The sequence below is a fragment of the Rattus norvegicus genome, chromosome 5 (genome assembly GCF_036323735.1).
Source record: "Rattus norvegicus strain BN/NHsdMcwi chromosome 5, GRCr8, whole genome shotgun sequence".
NCBI classification, from domain to species: domain Eukaryota; kingdom Metazoa; phylum Chordata; class Mammalia; order Rodentia; family Muridae; genus Rattus; species Rattus norvegicus.
Window position 1 is genome coordinate 121,100,865 of NC_086023.1, and position 16,295 is coordinate 121,117,159.

A 16,295-nucleotide genomic window follows, 5' to 3' on the forward strand; every position below is an offset into this window, starting at 1 on the left:
AACAAAACCTATAACCAGGCTTTTCAAGGCTCCCCAGGTTCAGTCAATGTAATTCTAGGCTGGGCTACTTATGAAACAGAATGGCTACAAAATGACCACAAGCAGGGCTGTAGAGATGGCTGAGGTTTGCCTCAAAAAACAGGAAGACTAAGTTCACATCCCAAGCACCCTTGTAAAATGACAAACACATAGGTATGAATGTGAGTTTGTGACCTCGAGCATGGGTGTGTGTGTGTGTGTGTGTGTGTGTGTGTGTGTGTGTGTGTGTGTGTGTTTGAATGAGCTCCAGGTTCAGTAAAAAATATTACCTAAAAATATAACAGTAAGCAACGAAGATACCCAGTGTTGACCTCTGGCCTCCAAGGGCATACACATACATGTGCACACACCCAAATTAATAGTGCCATATAACACATATTCACAGATAAGTAGATATGAATACAATTTTATAAATATATTTAAATGACCACAAACAGGCAATGACGTTCATTTTACAAGGTATGGATTTTGTTTGGCAATGCCTTTTTCTCTGACTCTTTAAAGGATTCCTCATTAGGGTGAAGTTGTTTGTGCTTTTGTTAATGTCAGAGCTAAGAACACATAAAATGAAATATCCCTGTGCACCACACTGGCCTTTTTTCCTAAAGGATAAACAGGTCTGTCTGATACTCAAAGCCTGCTTAGATATGCTGGAGATGGTAGACTCAGGACGAAAATGGAAATGGTGGAGGGAGGGAGGGGTGGAGGATGGAGGGATGGGGGATGGAGGATAGAGGATGGAGGATGGAGGGATGGGGATGGAGGGATGGGGGATGGAGGATGGAGGATGGAGGATGGAGGATAGAGGATAGAGGATGGAGGGATGGGGGATGGAGGATAGAGGATGGAGGATGGAGGATGGAGGATAGAGGATGGAGGATGGGGGATGGAGGGGTGGAGGATGGAGGATGGAAGATGGAGGATGGGGGATGGAGGATGGGGGATGGAGGATGGAGGATGGAGGATGGAGGATGGAGGATGGGGGATGGAGGGGTGGAAGATGGAGGAGGGATGCGGATGGAGGATGGAGGATGGAGGATGGAGGAGGGAGGATGGAGGATGGAGGAGGGAGGATGGAGGATGGAGGGAGGGAGGAGGGAGGATGGAGGAGGGAGGAGGGAGGATGGAGGATGGAGGATGGAGGATGGAGGAGGGAGGAGGGAGGATGGAGGATGGAGGATGGAGGATGGAGGAGGGAGGAGGGAGGATGGAGGATGGAGGGATGGGGGATGGAGGAGGGAGGATGGATGATGGAAGAGGGAGGATGGAGGAGGGAGGAGGGAGGATGGAGGAGGGAGGAGGGAGGAGGGAGGGATGGAGGATGGAGGATGGAGGGATGCGGATGGAGGATGGAGGAGGGAGGAGGGAGGAGGATGGAGGAGGGAGGATGGAGGGATGGGGGATGGAGGATGGAGGGATGGGGGATGGAGGATGGGGGATGGAGGAGGGATGCGGATGGAGGATGGAGGATGGAGGAGGAGGGAGGATGGAGGATGGAGGATGGAGGATGGAGGAGGGAGGATGGAGGGATGGGGGATGGAGGAGGGAGGATGGAGGATGGAGGAGGGAGGAGGGAGGATGGAGGATGGAGGATGGAGGAGGGAGGAGGGAGGAGGGGGGATGGAGGATGGAGGATGGAGGAGGGAGGGTGGAGGATGGAGGAGGGAGGATGGAGGGATGGAGGATGGAGGATAGAGGATGGAGGATGGAGGATGGAGGAGGGAGGATGGAGGATGGAGGATGGAGGATGGAGGAGGGAGGATGGAGGATGGAGGATGGAGGAGGGAGAATGGAGGATGGAGAATGGAGGATGGAGGATGGAGGATGGAGGGATGGGGGATGGAGGAGGGAGGATGGAGGGATGGGGGATGGAGGAGGGAGGATGGAGGGATGGGGGATGGAGGAGGGAGGATGGAGGATGGAGGATGGAGGATGGAGGGATGCGGATGGAGGATGGAGGATGGAGGATGGAGGGATGCGGATGGAGGATGGAGGGATGCGGATGGAGGATAGAGGATGGAGGATGGAGGATGGAGGATGGAGGGATAGAGGATAGAGGATGGAGGATGGAGGTGAACTCACTCATTCTTGTACAGGTAGAGTTGCTCTCATTCAGTCCCTCTGATACCGGTTCCCTAGCTTCAAATTGCTTCATTGTTTTTTCTTGACTGGAAGGTTTTGCTTTGGTGTGGGGAGGGGGTGGTTAACCGGCCAGTCTCAGCCAATGATGTCACAGGATCAACTGAATGGATTTTTTTTTTTGAGCCCGGGTCTCCTTATTCAACCTCCAAATTACAAGGTCAAGTGAGAGAAGAGCTCCAGAGAGAACAGAAGAGAAATTAGAAGTAACTTAGGCACCTGATTGGCTAGAATGGTCACAGGGAAATAAGATGGTAATGTGTGGGGAGGAGCGCCAGAGGTGATGCTTGTCTGTTTAAGTGGCTGGAGTGACAGCAGTGTCATTACACTGACGGAGTCATCTGGTAGAGGAAACCTTGGTGACAGAGAGGCAGGGCTTGCTGGTTTTGGGGTCTGAGTTTTTAGGGTGGATGGAAACTAAGATTTCTGGTGTTCTGGGGGTGGGACTGAAGTGGGCGAATAGGTATGGAGCCCAGACATGGAAAAACTGAGTCTCAGTTGTCTGTCTGTCTGTCTGTGCGAGGTCCTCAACCTCCAGAGCACTGGGAGGACAGGCTTCCGCAGAAGGTCTTTCCTTAGTGTTTGTTTTTCCACGAGGGAAGTGGTGTGGTACCAGCCGAGGAGTGGATGGGGAGAAGATAGAAGTGAAGCTCGTTGTACCTGTAGGAAAGTGAAGAGACATGAGAAATACAGTGTGTTATCCGGGAAGCAGTACATAGTAAAAGTGAGCCTACTGTGTATTATTGGCAAGCTCTTTCTGTGTGTGAATCACTGAGATTACAGTGTTTCTGTTTTCTTTTGGTGTGTGTGTGTGTGTGTGTGTGTGTGTGTGTGTGTGTGTGCATGTGTTTATATGTGTGTGTTTGCCAGCTATCACCAACTGCAAAAGGTGTAGGAATAGTAAAATGGAGAACTGGATTTAAATGTGCTTATAATTTTGACACAACTGTAACAGTAGAGGGAATTTTATTGTTCCTGAAAATCTAAGTGTTGTAAAGAGGGAATGAATGGAGGAGGATTTCAAGGGTTCAGGACAGTTTAAAAAAAAATCTGGGGCTGGGGATTTAGCTCAGTGGTAGAGCGCTTACCTAGGAAGCGCAAGGCCCTGGGTTCGGTCCCCAGCTCCGAAAAAAAAGAACCAAAAAAAAAAAAAAAAAAAAAAAAAAAAAAAAATCTAAAAAGCTCCTCCCTCTGGTCTTCGCATGCTTGGCTCCCTCTTGTGGTTCAGTTGTTCATTGCACTCACTCTCTTTTTGTTTTGAGACAATTTCTTTATGTAGCTCTGGAGTATGTATGTCTTGTGTGTGTGTGTGTGTGTGTGTGTGTGTGTGTGTGTGTGTGTGTGCTGTCACTATTTTAACTGTAGAGAATTTAATTTCTTAGTACTTTGTCTTACCTATCTAATCCTTCCATCCATCCATCCATCTGTGTGTTCATTCACCCACTTATCAACATGTTTCTCTACCCATCAATCCATCCACTGATTCAACTATTCATTCCTCTGTTGATTTATCTACCCAAGCATTTAGCCACTCATTTTTAATTGGCTTCATACTTCAAGAATAGATGCTCGGGGTTGGGGATTTAGCTCAGTGGTAGAGCGCTTGCCTAGGAAGCGCAAGGCCCTGGGTTCGGTCCCCAGCTCCGAAAAAAAGAACCAAAAAAAAAAAAAAAAAAAAAGAATAGACGCTCCAGGGTTGGAGAGCCAGCCCAGCAGTCAAGAGCACTGATCCAGAGGACCTGGGTTTGATTCCCAGCATTCACATGGCAGCTTACAACAGTCTGCAACTCCAGTTCCAGAGGATCTGGCATCCTCACACAGACATACATACAGGCAAAACACAGATGCACATCCAAATAAATATATCTTTAAAAAAAAAGTTCCAAAGTATAAGGTCTTAGTAATGTTCATTGCTTCATAGCCACCACGTACCATAGTAAAGATCACAGAATATCTGAGAAGAGGGTGATGAATGTAACGGCAATGTAGCTCAAGGGATGGAGTAATCCATGACAAGGCTGAGTCCCATGCCCAGCACACCATAAACTGAGTGTGGTAGTACAGGCCTGTAACCCCAGCACTCAGGAGATAGGGGCAGGTCATCATCGGATACTGTTGTGGTAAATATTAATAAAGAATCTCTACTATCCTGCACTATTGCCGGTACTGGTAGGCCACACGGCATCTTCAGGGTATTTTCATCTCAGTCAGCGAAGCGTCTCACCCACTAAGCTCCCAATCTCCATCCCATGCTGCCGCTGACGGCTACTCTTTGAGCTTGACAGCAATCTCTCCATCCATCTAGTTCCCGAGGTGGGTCACTGCCACGCCCATTTCTTACAGAGGTCACCTATTTTGCGGCTCTCTTACTTCAGACTCTGCTCACATTCCCAGCATCCACTTCCCGTGGCTGTAGTCTCAACTACTGGTGACCCATTAAAATCAAAACTCAATAAGCTTGTAATTTCGCAGTCGGATTTATGTCTTATGTTCTCAATCCACAAAACGTCCACACAATAAAGTCACAACCAATTGATAATGGTATAAACTGCCCACCTAGATAAGACAGATTGTCCTATAAAAGTCCATCCCTTATGAAATATTCATAGCTACCTGTGGACTTTTAAGGCCACATGGATCCAGGTCGTCCTTCTCTGCCTCCATCTTGGTTCTTCTCCTTTTCTTTCTTCTCTCTCCTGCCTTACAAAAACTCTGTCCCCACCTTACTCTTTCACTGGCCTCGCCTTATCTTGAGCCAGTCCTCACCTGCATCAAGACAACAGTCTACAGAGTAGTCCATAGTGAGTTTGAGGCCAGCCTAGACTATATGAGATGAAGAGAAATAAGGGGAAGAGGAAGGGAATGAAAGACATGGGGAAGGTAGAGGCAGGGAAGAAAGAAGAGGAAGAGGAGGAGAGAAAGAAGGCGAAGAATGCCTAGGTAATATATTTAAGGACTTCACCACTTTGTAAGAACTATGTACGTTCTCTAAATGGACTCCTGCCCATATTTTCTGTGGTGAGATTATAAGATCTCCCTGGTTAGAGCTTCTTTTTTTTTTTTTTCTTTTCTTTTTTTTGGAGCTGGGGACCGAACCCAGGGCCTTGCGCTTGCTAGGCAAGCGCAATACCACTGAGCTAAATCCCCAACCCCGGTTAGAGCTTCTCGCACGCCCACCCACTCTGGCTCTCCTCCGGGGTTTGCCAAGAGTGTGAGAGGAGAGCTTTTGCAGAAGGTGTGGGCAGAGACAGACACTCCACAGACACAAGAGCTGTCAGCTTTGCTTTCAGACATCTTGGTTGGAGACGGAACCCAGGGCCTTGCACAGGCTAAGCATAGGCTCTACCACTGAGCCGCACCCCCAGCCCGAGGTTTAACTTAGAGACCATAACAACCGACCCATTTTAAACTGTGACCTTGAATGTTAGTAGCCATCTGAATATACAGCCACCACTCCAGTTCTGCTTTACGACATTTCAACGGCAGAAAGACTCCCACTTGCTTTCCGGCTTCCGTCTTTGCTCCCACCCCAGTCATAGGCAACCTCTGAGCTGACTGTCTCTACAGGGTTAGCCCAGCCTCCCTAGAATTGTTGTAGAAATGGATTCATAAAGTACATAGTTCTTTTGTGTCTGAGTCTTTGCGTTTTATTTTGACATTTAGTTATTTAGTGTGTGTATGTGCACGTGTGTGCGTGTGTGCGTGCATGTCTTCATGTTCAGAGGACAACTCACAGGGTCAACTCTCTCCTTCCACCATGTGGATCCCAGGGGTTGAACTCTGACCCCCAGACTTTGTGGCTTGTGCCTTAGCTGCCACACAGCTAGGCCCCGATTCTTCCCATCCCTTGCAAGGCTGTATCGGGATGATATCCTTCTCCATGCTGTACAATATTTTATCAATGTGACAGCTGATGGAGATCCCTTCTCATTTGTGGGTCACAGTGAGTGAAACTGCTGTAAGTATTTTAATGCGAGCCTTTATGTGGACATACAGTTTATATCTGAATCTCAGCGAGGTATCCAGAAATTGAATTGTTCAGGGATAAGTGTGCGTTTAAGGTTTTTAAAAACAGCCAAACAGTTCTAGTAGTGGTTTGTACGTGGACTCACACCTACTCAGGAGGTGGGGGTTTTATGTATTAATTTGATATCTTGCAGCTTTGCTAAACATACTTATTAGTTCTAATACATTCGTTTTGGTAATTTGGAGTTTCATGTGTATGAGTGGGGTTATTGGGATTAAATTCAGTACTTTGTACATGATAGTCAAGTTCTGTCACTTAGCAACAGCTGGGCCTTTATTCATATTTGTCATGTCTTTCATATATAGTTATGTTGTCTGAAAATTATATTGGCTTCTTTTTTTTAAAGAACTATTTGCTTTTATTTTAAATGTAAAATATAAAATATTTTGCCTGCATGTATATGTGTATATATCTGGCACCCATAGTGGTCAAAAGAGGATGTCTGATCCTGAAACCGCAGTTATAAGCAGTCATGCACAGCCATGTAGGTGCTGGCAACCAAGCCAGTTTCTCTGTGCCCTTAACCTCTGAGCCCTCTCTCCAACCCCCCATTAGCTTTCAGATTTTTCATTACGTTTTAGTTATTTTGTGTGCATTTGCACTCATACACACACAGGCCATACTTGTATGTGGGAGTGAGAAGCCAACTTTTGGCAGTCAGTTCTCTCCTCCCATTGTGGGTCCTCAGGATTGAACTCAGGTTGTCAGGCTTGGCACCCGCTGAGCCATCTCACTCCCCGACCTCACTGAGTCACTTCATTGGCCTGACCTGAACCATTTCTTTAAGATTTCTTTTATGTGTTTTGCTTAGATGTATGTCTGTGTACTACATGCTCTTAGAGGTCAGAAGAGGAAGTTAAAACTAAAGTTATAGACAACCGAGAGCAGCTCTGTGGGCACTAGGACTTAAACCCTGGTCTTCTGCAAGAAGACGAGATCTTAATCACGGAACTGTCTCTCCAGCCCCTGACATTAGCTCTCAAAAAGTTATAGTTCATAGGGGCATTAAAATTCTTCGCTCATGTCATATCAGTCAGCATCTCTCTATTGTTCAGCCCTATCACTCCAAACATCTGGAATGTCAATAAGTAGACTAGGATCCCCTTTAGAGACTGGAGTGCTCCGCCAACATCTCCAGCTGTGCACTGATTTCCAGGTATGGTGCTTAGCCGTACTCTAGATGGAGATGTCTCAGGATAGGGTGCTCATGTGCTCTGCGCACATAGGACTCTTTGCTCCTCGCCTCTGTGATTTGCCTTATTCTTTGTAACCACTGTGGCCCAGCCACCCTGCTACAGCTGTAGCCGTCCTTTCTTCTTCTTCTTGTTTGTTTGTTTACTTGTTTGGATTTTTAATTTTTTTATTATTTTTATTGTATCTGTGTGTGAGTGTACACATTTTCATACAAGCGCGTATGCATTCAGCTGCCAGTGTTCATTGGAGGTCAGAGGTATCCCGTTCCTCTGGAATAGGAGTTACAGCAGTTGTAAACTGCCCAGTGTGTTTGCTCTGACCTCCTGCAAAAGCAGGATGTGTGCTCAACCACCATGCCATTTCTCTAGCTTCTTATTTAGCCTTTTTTTTTTTTGAGTCAGTCTCCCATAGCCCAGTTTAGCCTCAAGCTTACTCTAGCTCCTGTTCCCACCTCCCAAGGCTGGGATTAGAAGCATGTGCCACCACAACTGGCTATGAGCATTTGTCTCCTGGAGATTAAAAATAAGAATATCCTTTGAAAGATAAGCTATAAAAGCGGTCATGAGTTAGAGTAGACAAAGCCCAAATTGGTATAGACAGTCTGGTCTACCAAGACAGCCAAGTTTACAGAGTATGACAGGTCTCCTCTCAAAGCAGAAAGCAAAAGTTAAACAAAAAAGATGAGGTTTCTATTTTAAAGATTTGTTTTAATGTTTATGAGTGATTTGCTTGTAAGATGTTTGAGTGGATAAAGACACTTACAGGTAAGCCTGATTTCCTGAGATTGGTCCTGGGGACTCTCATGGTAGAAGAAAAATGACTCTTACAAGTTGTTCTCTGAACTTCAGGTGCATGCAGTGGTACACACACACACACACACACACACACACACACACACAGAGGCACACACACAGGGGCACACACACATACACACACACACAGGCACACACACAGGCACACACACAGGCACACACACACAGGCACACACACACAGGCACACACACATACACACACACAGGCACACACACATACACACACATACACACACAGGCACACACACATACACACACATACACACACAGGCACACACACACACACCCTTATACACACACAGAGGCACACACACACACACACACACACACACGGAGTTAATTCATCTATCAATCGATCAAAAATGTTTTTAATTCCAGCACTCTGGAGGGAGAGGCAGGTGGATCTCATGGGTTTGGGACCAACTTTGTCTACATAACAAGTTACCATTCAGCTAGAATTACATGGTGACACCCTGTCTCAAAACCGTGAGTCCACACGCATGTGCCAGAATAGAGATGTGTGTCTAGTGAGTCCCCTCACTGCCATCCATCCCTAAAGTTATCTATGGTCAATGAAATTCTTCATAACTCAGTGCACGTGTGTACATGTGTATGTGGACTATAAGTACATATGTGTATGTGAGCATGTATGGAGGCCAGAAGAAGATGTCAGGTGTCTTGCTTTATCTCCTGGCACTATCCTCAGAGACAGGATTTCTCATATAGGACTGGCTGCCAACAGGTCACAGTGATCCTCCTGTTTCCACTCCATAAAGCGCTGGGGTTACTAGTGAGTGCTGCCATGCCCAGTATTTTAATGTAGCTTCTATGATATGAACTCAAGCTTGCACAGCAAACACTGACCTGGTAAACTATCGTGCCAGCTCCAACCTGTACAGCTCTTAAAGGAGTTTCATTATTTTTAAATTATGTGCATGCATTTCCGTGGGTGGATTGATTTTTTTATAGTGCTCTAGAATCCTAGATTTGCATGCTGAGTATGTAGATATTATGAGTACTGCAGAGACTGACTGGGCAATCCATCACCTTAACCACCTGGCCACACTGTGCTCCTTGATAAATTGTGATCTGCGACTTAACTTTTCAAAAATAACTCTGCAGGTGAGAACCTGTCTTTATCACCACTTCTTCCTTTGATTTACGTTTTGCCAAGACTGTTGCCCAGGCATGCAGCGACCAATGACAAAGCCGTGTTTGTGGGGAAAGGTGCCTGCTCCTTTGTGATGAGCTGTCATGAGGATCTAGGATTCTGATGGTAGTAGTAGCCAGATATGGATGTGGCTCATCTAATCACAATACTTCTCATATGTGAAGGAAAAGCTATCCAGTATCCTGAATGTGTGATTTCTGTAAATCAAGCAATTCAAAAGCAAGAGCTTTATAACACTTGAAAATCAAGGCTTCGTTTCTTCTTGAGGCTTGATTTCTTTCAGTAGTTCAGACTAACTACCATACATCAAATTCCATACGTGATTTCCTAAGTGTTGGCATGCAAATGTTATAAAGTCTTGCTGCACTTGGTTCTTAGTCTCTGTTCTTTTGCACTGTTAAAAAATTTTTTTGGCCAACTATGTGTGTTGTCCATGTCTATAATCCTAGTTCTTGGAAGATAGAGGCAGAGACTTAGGAGTTCAAAGTTCTCCATCTGCTATTCCATGAGTCTGTGGTGAGACATGAGATTCTGTCTCAAAAGACAATGAACAAACAACCTGAAAGACAGTTGTGGCACATTACATACAAAAAAGTTGTGCATGTATTTAGTGTGTGTATGTTTCTGTCTCTGTCTCTGTCTCTCTGTGTGTGCGCGTGCGCGTGCGTGCGTGCGTGTGCATGTGTGTGTGCGTGTGTGTGTGTGTGTGTGTGTGTGTGTGTGTATTTGTATGCCATGATGTTCATTTGCAGGAACTGGTTCTCTCCTTCCACCGTGTGGACCCAGGGATTGAGCTCAGGTCATCAAGTACCTTTACGTCCTGAACTGTGGGTCATTGGCCACTGAGCCACCAGAACAAAGGGAGCAGGAGAGGAACAGGGTTTTGTATGGCCGGTCAGTATGAATGGAGATGATGACACATTCCAGGATCAGCTTCGGGGAAACAAATCAACTTTAATCAGGGTAAATGAACGGTTATATAATTTTGGGGGAGGAGGTAGAAATATCCAGGTGGGCAAAGGTCATTGGCTTAAAGCTAAGGTACTGAAATGTCTCATTTGCATGGGGAAGGACTCCAAGAATCTCAGGTGCTTGCGAATTGGATTCTTATTGGGAGAAGGGAAGTTGAACCTGTAATCTAACCCAAGAATACGTGACTTTCTGAAGGTAGGCCGTATAGAGGTTTTAAGCTACCCAGACAAGATCAGAGAAGGAGAAGCCCTTCTGGTAAAGGGAGTCCCCATTTTGCACTGAGTTCAGAAGGCTATCTGGATGACAGTAGACTTTGACTCAATTAGTAGGGTTTCTCCACACTGAGCTATCTGATTGGCCCCACACGACCTAATTAAATAAAAGTTTCATTTGTTTTTTTTTTTTTTTTTGTGGTTCTTTTTTTCGGAGCTGGGGACCGAACCCAGGGCCTTGCGCTTCCTAGGCAAGCGCTCTACCACTGAGCTAAATCCCCAGCCCCTGATTCTTTTTCTAAAGTGAGATATTACTGAAAGGATTATTCCAATGATTCCAGGGGTGTTTAACCTTGTCACATTGTGACATGACATTGATATCTACAAATGTATTAGGCTGCCGTATTCATAGCTCTCCTGGGACTGATGTGTTCTACGGGCCGCAGGTTGGAGTGCCTGAATTTTATTTATTTTTTCTTTTGTGTATATGGGTGTTTTCCTGCATGTTCTGTGTACTTGTTTGGAGGACCCTCAGAAATCAGAAGAGGGCAGGATCCTTTAAATTAGAGTTACAGATGGCTATCAGCTGCCACATGGGTGCCGGGAAACCAAACCCAGATCCCTAGGAGGAGGCAGCCAAGGGTGTTAACCCCTAAGCCATCTCTCCAGCCCCAGAAATGTCTGAATTTTAGACAATAAATACGAAGTGCGGGAATATTGTGGCATATGGTGAATACTCAATAAGTACTAGTTTGCTGCCTTCATTTGTCATTCAAAATCATTTACTCTTAATATCATTATAATTATATACACGGGACACACCTGTCACAGTGGGGCAGTGGAGGTCGGAGGACAGTTTGCAGAGCTGGTTTTTTCCTTCCATCTCGACACTGGGGGCCTCAGGATCTTTATCAAGCTGACTGGTGAGCACTCTACCCACCAAGACACCTGCTGATGTGTCATGGTTTTGCCGTTGTTTTTTGGGGGGTGTAGTTTGAGGCAAGGTCTACATATGTAAACCTGAATGTCTGGAAATTTTTATGTAGTTCCTCGAACTCACAGAGAGCTGCCTGCTTCTGCCTTCCAGGTGCTAGGATAAAAGGGGTGCACCCTCAGGCCTGCTCCTAACGTTATTGGTTTTTTAAAAGATGTATTTATTCTATTTATATGAATACACTGTAGCTGTTTTCAAACATACCAGAAGAGGGCCTCTGTTCTCTCTCTCTCTCTCTCTCTCTCTCTCTCTCTCTCTCTCTCTCTCTCACACACACACACACACACACACACATGTGTGGCTAGGTATATGGTTCCATGAAAAAAAACCTTACTGAGAATATGTTAAGACCTTGGGTTTAATTCCCACCACCACAAAGAAAAATTCACATACACACTCATATACATATACATAATACACACACACCCATACATATATAACATACACAGATACATGCATATGCATATATACACACATATACATACACACACGTACACATGCACACAGGTAATGAGAGAAGGCTGGTTAAAATTAGGTACCATTTAAGCCCTTTTATAAGCAATTCCCCAAGTCCCCTCTTGCTCTGTGTTCCCCAAAGTGTCATACAGCCAGCCTTTCAGAGTTTCTTAGATGGAGAGAGAATCCAGCCATAGAAATACAGAATGTGGGCCCCTCAGCTGTTTTTGGTTCTCCTCTCAGCAGTTGCTGGCTGTAATTTTGTAGCTGTATGTATGGAATTGTACACGTATGGGCTTTCTTGCACACATGGCTTCAATCTTTATTCTTTCTGGACTCAGTTGCTACCGCCATTATTAAATCTGCTGGTCTCCAGCTTTTTCAGGGCCCAAACTGACAAAACACCAGAAGCTAGAATACTAATGACAATCTGGTCAACTTGGTTTTTCAGAAACTCATTAATTCAAACTCTCAGTTTAAAATGTACTAGAATTCCCCTAACCTAGTTGGTAATGCATTCAAATTTAACTTTGCTGTCTCTATCAAAATACTCTGAAAAGAAAAATAATAAACAAGATTGCAAGAGGAGTGTTTAACCCACTAAAGGAAACAGAAAACTGAGAGTATTGGGAACCCATTAGAGGTGTCCACATGCCCATAGACTTAAAAGTATAGGGGCTGGGGAGATGGCTCAGTGGGTAAAGAAGCTAGCTATGCAGCCTAACGGCTCATCTGAGTCATCATGTATAAAGTTGGATTTGGTGGGATGTATCCGTACTCCCAGTCCTCCTATGGCAAGACGCCTGAGGGTTAGAGGCCAGAAGTATGCAGCAGAAACAATGAGAGACCCGGCTTGGTAAAGTGGAAACGCCTACCTGGGTCTAGTGATACATGCCTTTAATCCCAGCACTTCAGAGGAAGAAGCAGGTGGATCTCTTTGAGCTTAAGACCAGCCTGGTCTACATAGTGAGTTCCAGTTGGCCAGAGTTAAATAGTGAGATCTCGTTTCCAAAAAAATACCCAAAACCCCCACAAAAACTCAACTCTTTTAAAAAGCTGTCCTCCGGCCTTCACATGAGCAAGTGTATGCACACCACACAAATAAGCAAGCAGATAAATAAAATGTAACAGTTAGATGTATGCATGTATGCATGTACATATACATACTTTGCAATGTTTTACTAATCTATTTTCCCCTCTCCATCCAGAATTAGACCAGACTTTGTTGATGGCATGAACAATATTCTTATACAGAGTAAGTACTCAGAATGTGAAAGTTCAATGAGCAGCTTGGATGCTACATGGATATCTGGTGTTAGCTACACACACACACACACACACACACACACACACGTATGTGTATGTATGTGTATGTATGTATTTTACCAAGATAAAAATTATGTGTTCCACGGGCTGGAGAGATGGCTCAGCGGTTAAGAGCACCCAACTACTCTTCCAGAGGTCCTGAGTTCAATTCCCAGCAACCACATGGTGGCTCACAACCATCTATAAAGAGATCCAATGCCCTCTTCTGGTGTATTTGAAGATACCTACAGTATACTTATATATAATAAATGAATAAATCTTTAAAAAAATTATGTGTTCCGATGGAATATTACTCAGCTATCAAAAACAATGACTTTATGAAATTCATAGGCAAATGGATGGAACTGGAAAATATCATCCTGAGTGAGGTAACCCAATCACAGAAAAGCACACATGGTATGCACTCATTGATAAGTGGATATTAGCCCAAATGCTTGAATTACCCTAGATGCACAGAACACATGAAACTCAAGAAGGATGACCAAAATGTGAATGCTTCACTCCTTCTTTAAAAGGGGAACAAGAATACCCTTGGCAGGGAATAGGGAGGCAAAGTTTAGAACAGAGGCAGAAGGAACACCATTCAGAGCCTGCCCCACATGTGGCCCATACATATACAGCCACCCAATTAGACAAGATGGATGAAGCAAAGAAGTGCAGGCCGACAGGAACCGGATGTAGATCTCTCCTGAGAGACACACCTAGAATTCAGCAAATACATAGGCGAATGCCAGCAACAAACCACTGAACTGAGAACGGGACCCCCGTTGAAGGAATCAGAGAAAGGACTGGAAGAGTTTGAAGGGGCTCGAGACCCCATATGAACAACAATGCCAAGCAACCAGAGCTTCCAGGGACTAAGCCACTACCTAAAGACTATACATGGACTGACCCTGGGCTCTGACCTCATAGGTAGCAATGAATAGCCTAGTAAGAGCACCAGTGGAAGGGGAAGCCCTGGGTCCTGCCAAGACTGAACCCCGAGTGAACGTGATTGTTGAGGGGAGGGCGGTAATGGGGGGAGGATGGGGAGGGGAAACCCATATAGAAGGGGAGGGGGAGGGGCTAGGGGGATGCTGGCTTAGAAACCGGGAAGGGGAATAACAATCAAAATGTAAATAAGAAATACTCAAGTTAATAAAGATAAAAAAATAAAAAATTATGTGTTCATGTATGCATATAGCACTCATGCAGGTACAAAGCTATCAGTAGTGTCTGTAAGCAGGAGTTAGGAGTATAAAGAGATTGTTGGGTTAATGCTTGTAAAACCTAATGATATAAAAACTAGGAATGCTGTGATGTAGACCAGAGAAATCCTTAGATGACATACTATTACGCTTCTCATTTTATTTCATTAAAAAAATTCTTAACCTTTATCTCTATGTTGACACAGCCAGGCAATGCTCAAGCTCATGATGGCCTCAGCTCCAAAGCTGAGCTAAGGACTGGGAATGGAGCTCATGGGTTGCCCAGCTAACACTGTGGGTCCTTGGCCCCTGAAGATGCTCATCAGAGGCTGGTTAACTGTGCTGCCTGCTGCTGGATGATTGGGCTAGATGATGGGGGTGGGGGCGTGTCTAAGAATACAACTCCATATCTGCTGCTTTCCCTATTTACAAACTCAGATGTCGGCCGGATGGACTTGCCTGCCACTTCCAGGAACATCTTCCCACTTACTGAGGAAGTGGAGTTCCATTCTGCAGAGTCCTGGGGTTTACTGTCCGCCCCTGGCTTGATGTTTGCAAACTGGGTTGGAAGCACACAAATCAGTCAAATTAGCAGAGCCCCTTTATTGTTGCCGCTTTCTACAGACCTGCTGAAGCACAGGTCCCACTGTCATCTTCATGAATCTTTAAAGCAGACAGGATAACCACTAGTAGGTAGTGCCTATGCTGTCTGCTGTTTGTCAGCCTGACGCAAGCTAGACTCATCTCAGAAGCACGGCCCTCCATTGAGAAAACGTATCTTATCAGATTGGCCTGTAGACAGAGGCCAGTACACTCTGTGCTGTGCTGTCTCTGGGCAGGTGGTCTTGGGTGCTATAAGAAAGCAAATTTCACAAGTCACGAGAGAACAAGCCAGTGAGCAGTGTTCTTACGTGGCCTCTGCTTCAGTTTCTGTCTCCAGACATGCCTTGATTTCCCCCAGTGATTGAATGTGACCCAGTAGTTGTAAGATGAAATAAAGCCTTCCTTTTCTGTGTTGCTTTTGGTCATAATGTTTTAGCACAGTAGTACAAACCTAAGACAATACCGAACCGTAGCCAGAGCACTGAGAAATGACTCAGCTGCTCCCAGCCAGCTGCTCTGGTGTCCCTGGTTATCTGTGAAATCTCTCCACACCAAGGCTCCAGGTATCAGGACCATGCCCTGTGGATCCCACTTAGATGTCACCGTGGTTGTGCTTTATTTATAATATCTTAAAATTCTCTTCCAAGTATGTAAGTCAGGCTTGCTTTTTGTAAAGAAAAAGGGCAGTGTCACCTATTTTGAAAGATAAAGTTACTGAAATATATCCTGTAAACATTTTCAGTCATATTCATAATCAAATATATCCCTCATTTAATTAATGCCACACAAAGATATACCATTTTGTGAGCTTTTCATGTAGCCTGAGTCTCAGCCTTTGAAGCTGGCAGTGCCCCGGTCAGTGATGGAGTGCAGAGAGGAAGAGAAGGTGGGGAGAGGTCATAGTCGCTTCCAAAGGCCGTGAGTTTGGTTTTGTTTATTGGTTGATGGTTTTTTGCCATGCTGGAAGCTGGGTTTTGTTTATTTGTGGTGTTTTGAAAACAAACAGTCTCTCTACACAGTCTGGCTGTCCTGGAACTTACTCTGTAGATCAAGCTGGTTTTGAACTCACAGAGAGCCCCTTGCCTCTGCCTCTGGAATTCTGGGATTAAAAATGTGTCCCATGTCCCACCATGTCTAGCTCCAAGCGGTTTTTGTTTTGTTTT

The 16,295-nt window shown here is 45.1% G+C and overlaps 1 protein-coding gene across 1 annotated transcript; it reads right to left on the reverse strand.

Moving 5' to 3' along the window:
- Window positions 1-414: 414 nt before the first annotated feature.
- Window positions 415-5,675, reverse strand: LOC134479017 (uncharacterized). Its single transcript, XM_063261315.1, has 3 exons — window positions 5,578-5,675; window positions 4,792-4,944; window positions 415-2,838 (listed from the first exon to the last, which is right to left on the reverse strand). The coding sequence occupies exon 3, from the start codon at window positions 2,192-2,194 to the stop codon at window positions 419-421; it is 1,776 nt and encodes a 591-aa protein (XP_063117385.1). The 5' UTR covers window positions 2,195-2,838; window positions 4,792-4,944; window positions 5,578-5,675; the 3' UTR covers window positions 415-418.
- Between the last annotated feature and the right edge of the window lie 10,620 nt (window positions 5,676-16,295).